The sequence below is a fragment of the Cladophialophora immunda genome (genome assembly GCF_000835495.1).
Source record: "Cladophialophora immunda strain CBS 83496 unplaced genomic scaffold supercont1.1, whole genome shotgun sequence".
Classification (NCBI taxonomy): domain Eukaryota; kingdom Fungi; phylum Ascomycota; class Eurotiomycetes; order Chaetothyriales; family Herpotrichiellaceae; genus Cladophialophora; species Cladophialophora immunda.
Window position 1 is genome coordinate 7,307,509 of NW_015622541.1, and position 15,974 is coordinate 7,323,482.

At 51.3% G+C, this 15,974-nt stretch overlaps 8 protein-coding genes across 8 annotated transcripts; 6 read left to right on the top strand and 2 right to left on the bottom strand.

The window, feature by feature from the left end:
• Window positions 1-884: 884 nt before the first annotated feature.
• Window positions 885-1,637, top strand: PV07_02139 (uncharacterized protein; the record flags this gene model as incomplete). Its single annotated transcript, XM_016388730.1, has 1 exon — window positions 885-1,637. One exon carries the CDS (start codon window positions 885-887, stop codon window positions 1,635-1,637), a length of 753 nt encoding a protein of 250 aa, XP_016255658.1.
• PV07_02140 (uncharacterized protein) lies at window positions 1,253-2,672 on the bottom strand. Its single transcript, XM_016388731.1, has 2 exons — window positions 2,247-2,672; window positions 1,253-2,178 (listed from the first exon to the last, which is right to left on the bottom strand). Exons 1-2 carry the CDS (start codon window positions 2,593-2,595, stop codon window positions 1,811-1,813), a joined length of 717 nt encoding a protein of 238 aa, XP_016255659.1. The 5' UTR covers window positions 2,596-2,672; the 3' UTR covers window positions 1,253-1,810.
• Window positions 2,673-3,664: 992 nt separating this feature from the next.
• PV07_02141 (uncharacterized protein) lies at window positions 3,665-5,314 on the bottom strand (the record flags this gene model as incomplete). The annotated part of the gene is made up of 4 exons (XM_016388732.1): window positions 3,665-3,857; window positions 3,924-4,324; window positions 4,383-4,660; window positions 4,726-5,314. 4 exons carry the CDS (start codon window positions 5,312-5,314, stop codon window positions 3,665-3,667), a joined length of 1,461 nt encoding a protein of 486 aa, XP_016255660.1.
• A 725-nt stretch (window positions 5,315-6,039) lies between these two features.
• On the top strand, window positions 6,040-6,520 carry PV07_02142 (uncharacterized protein; the record flags this gene model as incomplete). Its single annotated transcript, XM_016388733.1, has 2 exons — window positions 6,040-6,099; window positions 6,188-6,520. The coding sequence occupies 2 exons, from the start codon at window positions 6,040-6,042 to the stop codon at window positions 6,518-6,520; spliced, it is 393 nt and encodes a 130-aa protein (XP_016255661.1).
• An 84-nt stretch (window positions 6,521-6,604) lies between these two features.
• PV07_02143 (uncharacterized protein) lies at window positions 6,605-7,042 on the top strand (the record flags this gene model as incomplete). Its single annotated transcript, XM_016388734.1, has 1 exon — window positions 6,605-7,042. One exon carries the CDS (start codon window positions 6,605-6,607, stop codon window positions 7,040-7,042), a length of 438 nt encoding a protein of 145 aa, XP_016255662.1.
• Window positions 7,043-8,065: 1,023 nt separating this feature from the next.
• PV07_02144 (uncharacterized protein) lies at window positions 8,066-10,154 on the top strand (the record flags this gene model as incomplete). Its single annotated transcript, XM_016388735.1, has 5 exons — window positions 8,066-8,128; window positions 8,185-8,540; window positions 8,624-9,061; window positions 9,117-9,391; window positions 9,448-10,154. 5 exons carry the CDS (start codon window positions 8,066-8,068, stop codon window positions 10,152-10,154), a joined length of 1,839 nt encoding a protein of 612 aa, XP_016255663.1.
• Window positions 10,155-11,077: 923 nt separating this feature from the next.
• PV07_02145 (uncharacterized protein) lies at window positions 11,078-12,199 on the top strand (the record flags this gene model as incomplete). The annotated part of the gene is made up of 1 exon (XM_016388736.1): window positions 11,078-12,199. One exon carries the CDS (start codon window positions 11,078-11,080, stop codon window positions 12,197-12,199), a length of 1,122 nt encoding a protein of 373 aa, XP_016255664.1.
• A 634-nt stretch (window positions 12,200-12,833) lies between these two features.
• Window positions 12,834-14,116, top strand: PV07_02146 (uncharacterized protein; the record flags this gene model as incomplete). Its single annotated transcript, XM_016388737.1, has 2 exons — window positions 12,834-12,939; window positions 12,990-14,116. 2 exons carry the CDS (start codon window positions 12,834-12,836, stop codon window positions 14,114-14,116), a joined length of 1,233 nt encoding a protein of 410 aa, XP_016255665.1.
• Window positions 14,117-15,974: the final 1,858 nt, after the last annotated feature.

Below are 15,974 nucleotides of genomic sequence, written 5' to 3' on the forward strand. Positions count from 1 at the left end.
TTGGATACCCACAACAAGTTGCTCCTTGAACTGAAGGATACCCGCCAGGTGGTCGACAAAGTCATCCAAGCGGCGGATAAAAGCTCCCAAACAGCCACGAGCGAGCTACAAAAGACGTTCATCGACGAAGAGACGATGAATGGGTCGCAGCTTATTCGAGCCGGTCATCTCTCTCGCCTTCCACCGAAGCGGTCTGCCCGAGTACCGCTGCGGTGTTTAGATGATTGCCAGTGCCGGTGTCATTACCGTGTAGTGATACGCTTCCCACCAGTCCTTTCCGACCGCTTAGGGCACTTCTTTCTCGGTTGCTCCAATCTACCTTGGTATCTCTCCAGCTTCGTCTCGTGCAGCGAGCAGACTTGCCGACGCAGCTATCGCCAGGCAGAGGCTGATCTTCGATACCTCGCACCACCTTGGATCGGCTCAATCGTCGGAAATCTCGGCGTCATTTTCAGTCTGCGCCAGTGCTTACTTAAAATCTCCGTGCAGACCCGTCACGTCGTACCGTACGACGCCCCGATTCTTGTCTGCGTCCAAGGGGGAGACGTGCAGGGTGTCAGAAAGCTTTTACAATCCGGAGAGGCGTCGATCAATGATGTCGACCCCTATGGCCTCGGTCTTCTTTACGTACGCTGCTCCCTACGACCTCCTTGGCTGACCTACCTGCGATATCCGGTTTATTAACCACCTTTATTTTTAGTACGCTTCATTCTACTGCTGGAGGGGTGCTGGGCGCGAGACAGCCATAAATATGTGCCGTCTCCTCGTTCACAGTGGCGCGAATCAAGATTGGGTCGACGAAATCGGCAAGTACGAAACTTCTCAAAATCACAGTCTGCCTTTTTGCCACTGACTCGTATGGTGTTAGCACGCCAAAGGAAAATATGATCGCCAGTACCCTTATGACCTTGGCCCGGGGACACGCTGGCTCCTGTGAGCTTGAAGGTTCGGATTTCGTGCACATTGCCCAGTCGTTCAGTGGGCCTACAGCCCATCTCGTTGATGACTTTGTGGAAGACCGGGAACTTCCTGTTGTCCACCAAGTGTTGCTTGGTATCGAACGTAACATGGGTTCACTGGAAGACTATTTGGCCAGTTTGGGGCAAGCTCCGTTGCCGCCGGAGATCATAGACGCCTACGACGCGTGCGGCCAGACGGCACTTGCGTGGGCTGTAGAATACGGATGGCCCGAAGCCACGAAGGTACTTCTACATTACGGGGCAAGCGCCCGTCGACCAAGGCCGTCCCTTCGCGGGGAGATGCCTCTGTTGAATCTAGCCATCGCCTGTCCTGCTTCGACTGGCTCACGCAGGGACTTGGTAGACGTCGTTAAATTGCTCCTTGAGGCGGGCGCGGACGTAAACAGCGTGGACCACGAAGGTTGGACAGCACTGCATGTCGCCGCATCCTGGAACAACGCCGCGGTCATCGAGGAACTCGTGCGATTTGCGGGTGGTGCTTTGAACTGGGACGCCTTGACAGACGACGGTCAGACCGGACAGACCCTGTCGTTGGGTGCTGGGTTTGACAAACGAGTACAGGATATTTTCCGAAACCAGAAAGTTTCCCAGATGGAGGTTGATTCAAGTGATTCTGAGTCGGACGAATTTTTTGACAGCGTCGACGTACAATGTTAAAAGCGCTTGGAAATCAAAGGGCGTGGCTCTTACGTCCGCTGATTGTATTCTTTTGAAGTTTCAGAAAGCCCGGCCACATGACTGGCTGCTTTCCCACACATTCCACTTCAACGTTTACAGGACCATTTTCATATGTGAATCATCAGGCCCGTAATCGGCACGTTGTCCATTCTTCATGCTGGAGCCAGAACGAGTAGACTGAAGCCCGAATCGCGCCCTACCCGTTGAATAAAAGTCCGAACCGCCGACAGGGCAGTCTCGGAAAGGACGTCATCCACCTCGCTAAGGAGGCCCCAGTCTACCGGCCCTTTTTTGTCGCCATCTAGCTCGTAGAGGTGATCATTTTTGTGAGATTTGACGAAGCAGACGTAATGGAAATCGACCTCGTCTTCGGGATTGGCGGGTACCTCTGAGTCTCCTTGCAGAGCAACGGTCTTGTACGCCGCTTCCAGCTGCTCGTCCTCCTCTAATACGGCGGAACGCTCCAAGGGTTGCAATGGCGCGCAAGTCGCAAGTAGGTCGGCTAGGTGGGAGCTGGGAACTGTACCAGAGACACCACATTAGAACGATGGGGTCATGACGGAACGTTCTTGGGGAGGGCGTTCTTACTGACAAAATCCCTCGAACCCCCGTTGCTGATGGCATGTAGAATACCATAGAGGCCGCAGGCATTATTGATGGTCTGCTTATACCACATAATATCCTCTTGTTCGCCGCATTTTGTGTATTCAACGGCTCCTCGGCCCTCCTCGGCGATATCGGCCTCGTAGGTCGGGGAAGTAGGGAAGACGAGGATGAGGGCCAGCGCGGGACGTGGTGCTAGCGCGAGAAGCTCGGCGTCCTCGATCGACAATACGTCATGGAACGCTAAGGCGGTTGACAGCCCGAGCTCGTGAGTAAGCTGGGTGAAGAGCTGCGGGTTCGATTCGAGAGGAATGTAATGCTTGCGGTATTCCATCTTTCTTTCCTGCCGGTCTGTCTGCGGTATGAAGTGGCCCGCGAAACGGAGAGACAGCAATACCAAGCACTTGGTCGATGGACGCGATCGTAAGACCCTAGTGGAAATAACTGAATTTTAAGAGTAATTTATTCGGGCCGTCCCGATGTAGTCAGCAGGTGCCTGGCCAGCCGACCCTGAGCCGACGTTGAGCCGGACGCCACTGAGCAAAAGCGGCGAGGATCACGTGCGCCAGGAGGGTCGGACGCTGAGTAGACATATTTGCTAGTGTTTTCGACCTCTGAGTGCCTGTCTTGTGGAGAGGGACAAAGAAAATGAGACAAATGACTGAGTTCAGAATAGAAGACGTTCGCAAATACAAGGGGATCGTATACTTATCTTCCTGCCGTCCGGTCTGCGGGTGCACAGGTCGGTGCACTTGCTGCAGTTTTCTGATATCAAGGTGGGCCAGATCGCAACCCAAATCGGTGAAATTTGCAGTAATTTGGACTTTGTACATAACACGGATCAAATGTATCCTGTGCTCCCGTCTCGACTGCTTAAGGTATCGGGGCCACTACCGTAGCGTCCGGGAAATCAATCACCTCTTCTTCCCATGGCACGATACGAGAAGAAGAATTTCAAGAAACAAGGAAAGGATACAATCTTCCATAATATAGTCCAAGCTCTGACGTATTATTCTATCTCCTTCTCATTCACCTAGTATCACTTGCAATTTTAGAAGCAAACAAGACGTCTCGTCTAGAAGACAATCTATAGCATAAGTAGACGGCAGTTTTGCGATTGTGTTGCGAGAAAAAAGCGTCATTTAAGATAGGATACTAGAAGTCTACGAGAGAAATATACTATAATTGAATACGAAATGCAAGACATGAATGATCATCGTGTTACGCAGACACAGAATGGCTCATCACACTTTTGATCTTGATATAGCCTACTCCGCTGCTCTACTAACTTTCTTCTGTCGAACCTGCTACGTTGCGCGAGACTTTCCAGATACCTGCATCTGCCTTTGACCTCTGCCAACAAGGCGACGCAAGATACCTCCAACCCAATAGCTTTGGAATTTTCAGAGAACGTAGCGGAAGTCCGGATGGCGATGACCAAGCCACTGTTCTCCGTCTCTGGTGATGCGGTAATTCCTCTCGCCGCGCGCACGCTTGCCATTTTCCCATTTTATATACAGCATATTGAGCGCAACGGTGATGATAGCCAAGATCAAGGCGCCGAGGTTGATGAAGTGGCCTTTTCGGTACCGTGGCCTATATTCGATCATATCAAGTCAGCAGCGAATCCACAATGCGGAACATTGAACAGGTTTGACTCACGCATCCTTGGCCACATAGGAGAACGTAGCCACAAAGGCCGCCATGTTCCCGATTGACACCTGGGCGCCTCCGGCGGTGGCTCTGGCATAATCAGGCGTGATTTGGCTCGAAAGCCATCCGAGGATAAGTGGTGTGCAAGGGAAAATCCCGGCAGCGACAAAAATGGTGCCGCCGTACTGTACCCTAGGGTTCGAACTTGCGAGCAGCATGACGTATCCAGCAACCCCAAGAAGACAGCCGATGATGAGGAGAATGCCACGTCGTTTGAATTTATCGGCCAAAGTAGCGCCGAATAGAACCATAAAAAACCCAGTCAAGTTTGGCGGTACGCTCAGTAGCTGAGAGACGGTGTTTGAATAGTCCAATGCGTTGATAATGGTGGGGAGGAAGAATGCAAAGCTCTAGGTCAGAAGTCAGCCATTTCACACTCCAAGAACGGCAAAGAAGTCGGCTTCATACGTAGATCGGAACGATGATGAAGAACCATCCAAGTGATGCCATAAGTGTGTTGGGATCCAGGATACCAATCTTTACCCAACGCCAGTGAAACTTGTTTTCAATGCCCACCTCGGCGCTCTCCCAAATAGGATTATCAAATTTCATTCTCTGTACCGCCACGCGGCGCTCCTCTTCACTAAGGAATGACGCGGTATCGGGGGCGTCCTGAAGGAAGATGAAGGCTCCAATACCAAACAACGTGGTCATGATCCCTTCAATGATGAAGATCCAAGGCCAGCCTAAATGCGTCAGCTTTAGTCGGACATGAATTTGCTGGAGAATGGAACGGGAGATCTATACGTACGGTTCAAGCCCCGATATTGGATTTGGGACAATCCGGACGCCAAAAGGCCACCGAATGCACCGCTGAATGGTGACGCGCAATAGAATGCGGCAATTCGGGAGACCATCTGAGATCTTGGGTAGAACATGGACAAGTAGAGGACAATTCCAGCGATGATGCCTCCTTCGAACATGCCCAGGAAGAATCGAGCAACCAGAAGTCCAGCATAAGATTTGACAAATCCGAGGCAAGTTGTCACCACACCGAAGCCGATGCAGAGTCCAGGTAGATACCACCCCGCCTTGAGTCTTTTAACCAGCCAGTTGCTCGGAATGTCCACCAAGATATAGGAGACGAAAAAGATCGAGAGGGCGATGTTAATCTGGTCACCAGTCAGACCCAGGTCCTTGCCGAGTCCTTCGATTTTGGCATTTCCAATGCTGGCCCGGTCCAGAAAGCAGAAAAACCAGATGCCAAAAAGCCAGGGCAGGAGATACATGTCACATCTGCTGGTGATGCGTCGTGCCATAGCAGGGTCAATCTCCGGCACAAGTTCGATTTGAACGTTCTCGCAGGTTTCATGCTGGGGCTGCTTTACTTCCAGATCCATCGTGGCGTGTAGGGCAACAGATGTCAGGGCAAAGCGAGATGTGTAGAACCTTTGGAAAGATCAATTCCAGTCGAGTACATTTGCGTTCGGAGGGAGTGATTCACGACCTTATACTCGGATCCCCTTGTGGCAGACCGGGCTCGGTCGGGCTCCTGATACTGTTCTAGACCCAGTACAGATGCTGCAAAGCATCTCACAAATCAAGTCGTCCTCCATCTCCTTTAGGGTCCTATCTCAGACTCCGAGACCGCGATATGGCCCCATTCGTTTCTCTGCATGTTACAGTATATGAGCAAAGCGAATCGGCGTGACGCAACAACTTGGCCGAATTCCGAGATGTCTGTGCTTGTGCCCTAGACGTGGAGGCCCTCGGCAGGGACTTACCTCGTATAGCTTCCATCCTCGCCGTCCGCTGGTCTCTTCCCTCCCACCATGGATAATAGATCTTTCTGCAGAACTCAGCAAGTGGGGATGTGGAGGCTGACTTTTCCTCCTCACTGATCCCCGGCTTGCCGGTGGATGACACCATCGGTTAGAAAACTGACCGAGTTCTCTCAGGATCGGGGCTCATGTCAAAATGCCGAGAGCCTTTATTTTGGGACTGATCTCAGAAACTTGTTCTAAGGGCAAACGTTCATATGTCAAGATCTGGAACGCATGTGGACGGTTTACTAGCCTGGCCTTGGTCAAATTTCTCACCAAAACACAGAAGGTTCGGCCTCATCATGGCTTTTATCTTCTCTAACAACCTGTATCGATCAGTCGAAGCACGTCAGCTATGCAAGGTGCGTTTCCAACCTGAGCAACACTTTGGCAGTAGTTACTCGGTCACTGATTCACCTACCAAAGTTCTGACATCTATCGCTTGAATAGGCTGTCGGTATCAAAATGGTGCCCTCGGCGTTAGTGGTCCAAATGGCGCAAAAGGCCGGCTTCGACGCTCTCTTCATCGATATGGAGCATTCGACTTTGTCCATCCACGAGACCAGTCAGATGTGCACAGCCGGTTTATTGGCAGAGGTCACCCCGTTCGTCCGTGTGCCGCATCAGTGCGGAAATGGCCTGATACAGAAAGTGCTTGACGGGGGCGCCATGGGCGTTATTTTTCCACATATCGACTCAAAAGGCAGGTCTCGCGCTGGGGGGAAGACTTCCTCCGGCAACATCATTCTGCAGACACACACTGCAACCATCAGATTGAGCTAGGCTGACACGAATGTGCGGCAAATAACAGCCGATGCTCAAGCTGCGGTCTCAATATCAAAATATCCTCCTTCGGGCAAGCGGTCCATGACCGGCCAACTGCCACAGTTTTCCATGACGGCGCAGCCGTTACAGAGAGTCATTGAGGAGAGTAACAAACATGGATCGAGCGTCATTGTGATGATAGAAACTGGGCAAAGTCTCAAAAACGCTGACGAGATCTCTCAGGTCGAAGGAGTGGACGTGCTGCTTGTCGGTTCCAACGACCTGTGCATAGATTTAGGCATCCCGGGGCAATTTGAAACGGCTCAGTTCCGTTCAGCGCTTGAAACTGTCAGCCAGGCCTGCAAAAAGCACGACAAGATTTTTGGTATAGCCGGCATTTACGAAGGCTCAGAGACTCTGGATTGGGCCGTTAAGAGTCTGGATGTGGGCTTTCTGCTCGGTCAATACGACGCCTCGATTATTTTCAAAGGATTTAAGCAGAGTGCAGAGTCTATGAAGAAGTTTTCCATAGGTCTTTGAGCTGAACACTACTTCAATATGGCAACTGCGGTCTGCAGTGGCTTGGCTCTCTCTGCATATCTTCGCACATGGAATACCTCATCAGAAGCGCACTTCTTCTCCCTGTACATTACACACCTCTGTAGATCAAAATGCTTGAAGCGAATTGTGGTGGCGAAAGTCATTATAGGTTACCCTGTCCTCAGCCAAGTCGGCGAGCATGCACAAGGCTGGCCGAAGTCCGAAAAGCGTGCTCAAATGCCGAAAGTGTTCATCCAATGACATGCTATTCAATCCAACCAAGAACCCAGAATCGAATCGCGCCAGAGAGTCGATGCGGAGTCAAGGTTTCTCTGTCTAACGCTGCTGGTGCTCCTCAAGATTGTTGCCACATTTGGTACCGCTTCTTGAGACGAGGCCACAGATTACATGCTCAGGATTCTGCTTTGAACAGATGGCACAAGAGTCCTTCGCGTGATCGATCGCACCCACGGGTTCTCCATATCGCAAGAAGCGAAGCTAGCAGGTTACCAATATTCATATGTGTGCCAGCTTCATATACCGCTCAGCCTATCATCATCCTGGGCCCGAATGAGAAGTGCCCATCCCGCCCCTAGGGTCAGTGGTGAAGCTAAAGCTTACATGTAGATACCCACAACACGCAAGAGTCTGCAAGAGTCTGCATCTAGCATATCTTGCCACCTCGAGCTACCCCGCACGCACCAGCCAGTGAAGCCTTGTGGCTCGCACCATCGTTGGAACGTCAATACAATCGGAGATCCTCGGTATAACCTCAACATCATCCTCGTCCGCTACCATTCATCACCCGGTGTGCGATAGATCATGCCTCCTCCATCGAATCACCCTGGCAAGACCACCAGAGTAAAAGCGTGTTCAGCATGCCGTCAGCACAAAGTACGTCCAAGACTCATGCTCCCTGCGGTCGCGAGCACTTTGGTCAACGTGTGAGCGTGTATTTACCATCTTCTGCGGATAGCTTCGCTGTGATGCGTCAAGGAATATGTACGCAAGGCCGTGCTCGCGATGTCTGAAATTGAACATCGAATGTGTGATCACCGGGTGTTTGTATCGCACGAAGCGGCAAACGTAAGGATCTCGAAATCTTGCGCAAGAGTTTTTGCGACTAACAGAATGGCAGCAAGGCTGAATTACAAGCCGAACTGGATGAGCTTCGACAGCAGATCAAATCAACTTCCGGCCAGCATAACAGTAACCTCGGTATACAAACACTTTCAGGTTGCGAGTCAATCCATTCAGAGTCCCTCTCCGCAAAATCCGGTAATGCGAACGGTGGCTATTTGCCCTCAAGCCCATCTTCAAGAATCTGCTACGATCTACTGCGCTCGGCAGAATCGGTGTCAATGGAGAGTCCGCAAGGTGTACTCTCTCAGAACGTAGAAGAGGTCAGCAATGTTGCCGAGGGAAATCCCCCAACATTGCCTCGAAGCTTGCAAGCTATCTCCTGCTCGGAAACTGAAATTGATGACTGCTTTGCGCTGTGGGTGCTTATGATTGCCTGGGCAGCAACGCCTCGATGGGCCCTCGATTGGAATGGAGTGAAGACTGATATTTCCGCGCCAGGTTCTTCAAGCGGCACCAAGTCCATATGCCCTTTCTCGATCCCGAGTTAACACCCAACAACTATTACGAACGGTCCGAGCTTCTCTTCTGGACCATTGTTGGCATTGGCTCACGTAAATACTCCAAAAACCCGACGCTCATCACTCTCTTAGCACCCAAGGTGATTGAACAGGTCCAATCGGCGTTATTTTCTCGAGACAATGTCGTCTACACGATACAGGCCTGCATTTTACTCTGTGTCGACCCGATGCCCTTTGAGGTATCAAGTCACGATATCACCCACGTTTTGACAGGCGCTTCCATGAATATGGCACTCAACATCGGCCTTCATACAGTAGGCACCGGCCAGGACTTCTCTCGCGAATATCTTCCATTTGACCAAAAAGACGTCGAGTATCGTGCGAAGCTGTGGATCACATGTATGGTCACATGTCAGAGGTGAGCAGATACTCCTTGTGCCAACCACTCATACATGACTGAGTACTGGCCACAGAATCTCTCATATTAAGGGTCTCCCTCCGCAATCATTCGCTGGGACGTACGATCAAGGTCCTCAGTGGGATACCATATCGTCGACAATCCCTCCCAGCCATCTATTCCAAATGAAACTCTGTCAGTCTCAGTCTGAAGCAATCTTGGCCATTAGCCGAGAGCTCAACGCGTCTGGTTCGGCGCTAGAGATAACAAATTCGTCGAGAATAAAGGCCGCCATCGACGAGAGGGTGGTGATAATGAAATCTTTCCAGTCATGGTGTCCTTCAAATACTGGTTCGTTTCACTATCTGATATCCGAATCTGCCGCGCGATGATATTGACCCGCCCAGATCGATTTTATCTGCTCTGTGCAATGCTCCAATTGCAAGGGTTTCACTTTTACGTGCCGCTCAAGGAGATGTCCCGCAACAAGCTTGTTGAAATGTACGACCTTGCCTGCACGGCAGCCGAGCTGACCGTTCGTCTGGATGAACAAGAGGACTACACCGAAAGCATTCCTGGTTCGGTGCTGATCTACCTGCAACTCGTATCCTTCACAATCCTCAAACTCAGCCGAGCCAAACACTTGCACTCTGATTTGGATCTTAAGCGAGGCCAGAATGCGTATTTCAGCCTGATTCAGCTTCACAGGCGAGTCTTCGTGCTCTCCAACGATGCCTGGTCTCGGGCGACGACCATCATGACACAGCTCTGGACGAGTAAGAACGCCTTCAGGCGCCGCAATGGCACATATGATAGCTTGTCGCTTCGCGTGCGGAATCGGCTCGGGATGGGTGTTGTTCACGACACGTGGTGGTGGTGGCGGCACGAATTTTCCGGCTTCCCTGATCCGTATGATCATCCGTCCGATGCAATGCCCAAGCCGGCATCAGAGTTGCCGCTAGCCACAGAAAATGATGTGATTCCCAGAGACGAGGTATTCGAGTGGCCGACGCAGTGGACGACAGCTTCTCAAGATCAAATGCTCCTCGACATCATGGAAATGGATCCAAGCATCTGGTTTTCCCCTTCCGCTGCCGAGGAGGTTGCAAAATAAGCATGATGGATCATGAGAGACCTTCTGGGTAACACCTTTTGCGAACGAGGACAAGGGAAGCAGGATGTGACTAGGATATCTGCATACGCATAGGTCACAGCCCTTGTTTTGGGACACATCTTCAGATATCGGACTGCTTGTGATGGAGAAATTTATCAAATGACATAACTGCGAGAGAGATATCTATTCGAGTGAAAAACCATCAGTGACGTGTTCTCGACGCCGGATCATAACGAAATTGATCATTCGTTCCCACGCACAGGCGGAGCACATCGGACTTACGAAGAGGCACCCTCGGACACTTCACTTCTTATCAGCCGAGAACACTACTGCACTAGAAGGCTTCTGGTTGGCGAACTTTCACCAATCGTGATTGCGTTTATTCGGTGTGCAATTTCAGACATCGGCTCCAGTGAAGAGAAAGCGTCGGTCCATTGCAAAAGCCGAAGGTTGAGCAAGTCCACCGCGAAAGCTGGAGTATAAGCAACCACTCTAGGTATCTGATCCGGGCACGGTTATCCTTACGGAGAACTGCTAACGGGAGTTATCTGACTCACAAGGGCAATGTTGACTCGGCAATGCAAGCATTTGTTCGCTCTCTTGACTGCATGAGCGATGGCAGCAGGAGCGGCGACCGAGCTTGGTATTCGGAATTTCTGGCGTCATTTGCCTCGTATACTGAGCACAGATATCAGCATCCGTCCATTGGCGAAGTAGGCGAAGCACCTCTGACATTCGGGTGTGAGCCGACGGCTCGGCGAGCTGGACTGTTTTACGGAGTTTGCTTCTTGCCACTAGCATATATATTGAGAGCCCTCCTCTTGGTTCCCTAACCCAATGAACATAGCCCTGAGCTCTCTCTACATTCACTCACGTGCACAACATTTCAACACTGTAATAATCACCCAATTCTCATTTTCATCATGATCGCCGCCGACCTACCTGAAGTGGACCACTTTGTCCCAGTCTATCCTACCAAAGAGAAAGTTGGATACGTCAATCTTCGGGAGATCGATCTGTCGAAATACGATGAAGGTCGAAAGGCGCAGGAAGAGTTGGCCGAGCAGATCAGAGTTGCCATGAACACCCAGGGGTTTTTTATCTTGATCAACCATGGCATCAACGAAGAGGATATTACTAGACAGGTCGACATCGGTCACACTATCTTCACGCGCACCTCAGAGGAAGAGAAACAACGATTGAAGGCTCCCATTACCGAGAAAGGATCTTACTTCGGCTTCAAGCCGCGTGGCCATTGGCGTACCAAGGGCAATGTGCGCGACAAGATTGAGAATTTCAACGTCTACCGCGATATGAACGAACATGAGCAGCCTCAAGCCCTAGAGCCATACCGGCCTGAGATCCAATCCTTTATCGACCATATCCACAAGGATATCCTCTTTAAAGTTCTTCGCCTATTTGGCATTGCTCTGAAGCTGGACGACGAAGAGTATTTTGTGAAAGTCCACGACTATAATGGTCACGATGAGAGCTGGCTCCGATATATGGAATACTACGACGACTACACAGAAGAGGAAAGGAAGACTACCGGGGGTCAATGGCTTGAAGGCCACCGAGATTTGACCTCTGTCTCTTTCGTCTTTAGCCAACCCATGACGAGTCTTCAAGTCCGAGACGTCGACGACAATGCAGAGTGGAAGTACGTGAAACATATTCCCGGGGCCATCATCTTCAACGCTGGAGAGATTATGCAATGGTGGACGGGTGACTACTTCAAGGCTGCTATCCATCGTGTCCACGAGCCTCCCACGGACCAGCGGGGTCACAACCGCTCGAGCGTTTTCTACTTTGTCGTGCCCAACGACGAAGTAGTCATCAACACGCTCCTCGATCAGAGCCCAGTCCTCCGGGAAGCCGGTGTCCAGATGGCTCATAAACCGGAAGACGCCCCCACGTCAAAGCAATGGTGCAATGGTCGTATCAAGATCACTCGTCAAAAGGCCTCTGTCTGGGACCATGCGAAGGAGGGAGAGAATTTTGTCACCGAGCAGGTTGGAAACGTCACGACTAAATGGTTCCGGTGAACTCTCAGGATCCCTACAGCAGTACGCGCTATTGTATGAGAAAAAGAAAATTTGACCGCCTTAGATAGCATAAAATAAAGACATATGCACCCTTTCACCCTCTCTTTGAGTGGAATGGGAGAAACCTCCTGTTCGAGACTTCTAATCCCCTTTCCAGAGATATCGGCGTGTTCTATCGCGCAACCCTACTGAATGTGACATCTTTCTGTATAAGTTGTCTAGTCTTTCCGCATTGGACGGTAGTTTGTGTGAAGAAAAGATGAACCAAAAGCTGGGTCTTCAACAAAATGGGCAGCGCAGCCGGGATCGAAAGTCACTTCGTGCACGCCTCCTCCAACAAAAAGTATGCAGCCTTCCTCGCAATGCGCATGGACCCGGTTGAGATGGAACAGGAGATCGAACCGACGCGATAGATTCTTGTTACTCGTTGATTGCCGAGTGACTTCGGCGAATCCTTGGTTGATGGTGTGGATTCCGAAGTCCGAATGTTGGTGGTTTCGCCGTACTTCCAGTAGCATTGTTTTTCGAGCCGCTTGCGTACCTATCTCTTCCACGGATTGAATGTATAAGATTCTCCATCTTCGATCGCCTCAAACATTCGTTTGCCTGCTTGCAATTCGGTAACGCGGTAGAAATGGCAAATGCGTACCAGACAACCCTGGACAGTCCAGCACAAACTAAGCGGGAGTCATTTCTGAGTGTCGCCAAATTCGGCAGAGAGCGGGCTAATTACTTCGCGAGTAAGAATGGAGCTCCACTCCCGAACTCTGCGAGACTGACTTTGCAATAGGTTCACCTTTGAATCGGCTCTCATTTCTCCGCGATAACCACGAATTTCTTACCGGGGCATTCGACCACGCCTCGACCAATTTCATCTGTTTTCGTGGCCTTGCGCCACTGCATAATGCACGGGGAGAGATCCATTATGTTACCCGCGATACTATCAGTCCAATTATAACGTCTAACCCTTTTGAAACAACAGAAGAGGAAATGGTCCAGTCGTTCAACTCCAGCATTGTTGCTCCACAGCTTGTTTTTTTGGGCATAGACCAACGGAATACTGCTGGGTACTGTTTTCGCAACTTCATTGGAGCCCCATACTTCGCTCTGGACCTCACTCCGAAGCATACCTACGAGGTCGCCGCTTCGAATCTCGCGAGGGACCTCGAAGCACAAGGGTTGTCTTTTGCCGAGGGACGTCCCATGCACTACGATGCAGAATCAGCTGCCATATTTGCCCAGGCCCGGCACTATTTAGACTGGAACGCGCGCAACACCTTTTGCGGGACGTGCGGTCAAAAGACTCTCTCTACCCATGGGGGTGCGAAGCGCGTCTGCCCCCCTACGGACCGTGCCGAATCGACTTCCGCCCGGGCTGCATGCTCTACGAGAACGACGATATCAAACCTCAGCTTCCCCCGCACCGATCCCACGGTCATCGTTGCCGTGCTCTCGTTCGACGGTCAGCGGGTGCTACTCGGTCACCAGAAGCGGTGGCCATCGCGCCGATTCTCCGCTCTGGCCGGATTCATCGAGCCCGCAGAGTCCGCAGAGGACGCTGCACGGCGTGAGGTGTGGGAGGAAACCGGTGTGGTTCTGTCACGCGTGGTGATTTTCTCCACCCAACCCTGGCCCCTTCCGGCGAACTTGATGGTTGGAGTTATTGGTCAGGCACGCTCACCAGAGGACGAAATCATCAAGCTTGACATCGATCCTGAGTTAGAGGCCGCCGAGTGGTTTCGGCTTGCTGAGGTCGGAGAAGCGTTAAGGGCTCAGACAGAAGCAGAAGGATCTCCGTCAGTCCACGACCTCGGAGGCTGCGGTTTGACGTTGCCACCGCCGACCGCTATCGCGCACCATCTGCTTGGAGCAGTCGTGGATGAGTACTTTCAGATTGATGCTGCAACATGGGGATAAACAGCAAAGGGTGATCTGAGGTACTTTGCGCACGCTCACGTAGTGATCCCACTAATGCAGAGAAGACTCAAGGGTCTAGTGAAATTGTGAGGCACCTGCTCGGAATGCGAGATCTGTCTCGAGACCAACGATCCGATGTCACTGCCGCAGCCTGATTTCAAAGCTACACGAGAGGCAGTTGGCCTTTGCACCGTGTAGCGGCAATATGCGGGGAGATCAAGCATACAATAATGTTTTCTACGACGGTGACCATGATGACCATGTTGAAGACCGCCGATACCGAGACTGAAGCCAAAAAGCAAATAGAAGTCTCACGCTACTCTTAAAAGGGCTGCGGGTAGTGGGGCGCTCGCTGGGACGGGAAGTGCTCTAGCCAATTCTAGCACCATGAGCGTATAGAAGAGCATGCGAGTAATGAGCGAATATTCGGTCGCAAAGGAAGTCGATGACTGATTGGAAGCATGAGGGGCACCCTGTATCTCCGCAGAAGCACTTGTCTTGCAATTTCAAGCATCCACGTTTGTTTCAATACAGCCCAGGAGTCCCTACGACGCAGACACGTGACCCAAATTATCCACGTGACGGGCCGACTACCACGGCCCAAGACCACGAATGCTCTTCCCCTTCAAAGCAACATCTTGTTTCCTCTGCCTATAAGGTGGCACAAGAGCTACTAGACCTTGGATGGCGCCGTAGTGGTGCTCTCCACTTGCATGGCACCACCCTTGTCCTCCATGACCGCATTCTCGACCGCGAGGTCGTTCTCGGTTAGCAAGACAACCTTGTCCCCAAAGGCGGCCGCAATCTCTTCGAGCGTCTTCATTTTGGTTTCACTGGCAGGGCACAAAGTTAGATCAACGACCTCGGCTGGCAGATTCGGGAAGATGTATCGAGCTGGGGGCAGGTCCCACGGTTTTGTTTCGGGGTAGAGTGGTGTGCATGGAGGACTTACGGGAAGTAGAAGTACGCCACGATAAGGAAGAAAAAAGAGCAGCCAACGAAGACATAGTAATAGTTCTAGCTCCAACGAATGAATGAGATTAGTCTTGTGTCCGAAAATAAGGGGTTGGATCGAAAGGGCGGCCGCCGGAAGGGAGGAGATTTCCTCGACGGGACAATTGAACGGACTCACCTCTTTGATATTGGCGAACGCTGATGGTCCAGCTTCGGTGACTGTAGAGAGTTAAACAAAGCGCGGTTAGCTATTTCGTCCACATCGTTTCGCTCTTTTAAGCAAAATTCTTTGGCATGCGCGACGGGCTGGGAGGGGTTGAAATGCCAATTCCAGAGCCATCCAACCCTGTTTTTCCACCTCTCAACGTTCCTGAAAGAGAGAGGACGTAGAAACGAAGCGGGAAGCAGTGGGGAAGAGAGGTATTTCTAGGAAAAATGGCCGAAATTTGCACTTACTCCCGACGTTGACAATGAAATGCGATGCAGCCGCCAGACCCATGACTTTCGACCGCAGAGCAACCGGAAGAACCTCGCTACCGTATAGCCATGTTGTGCTATTTAAGAGGCCATCTGTGAATATTTATCAGCATCAGAAAGACGGAGGAGTTGTTGGAAAGCTGAGGAGAGGGCCCAGAGGGGATGGTGTTGCAAAGAGGGAGTTGGAGAGTTGGAAAGGCAGCCCAAGAGACTCACAGTACGTCACCACAAACAAGTAGATGCCCAGAACAGCGAAACCCTTGCCAACTTTGTTGTCAGTGTTTTGGAACTCGCGCTGCATGACGGCGGCGTATATCTCGATCACCACGATCCCGGCAAGGCCAGCGAGGATCATCCTATGGGATCAAAACTTAGTCCTCGTCGAAACAAAGTTGGATACATTGAAAATGCAAGCGTTTGGCAAGGA

Excerpts from the sequence above, each read along its gene's own strand:
- PV07_02140 (XM_016388731.1), bottom strand. The coding sequence starts at position 2,595 with ATGGAATACCGCAAGCATTACATTCCTCTCGAATCGAACCCGCAGCTC. Across the intron at positions 2,179-2,246 it reads GGGTTCGAGGGATTTTGTCA|TTCCCAGCTCCCACCTAGCC; the intron begins GTAAGAACGCCC and ends TCTCTGGTACAG.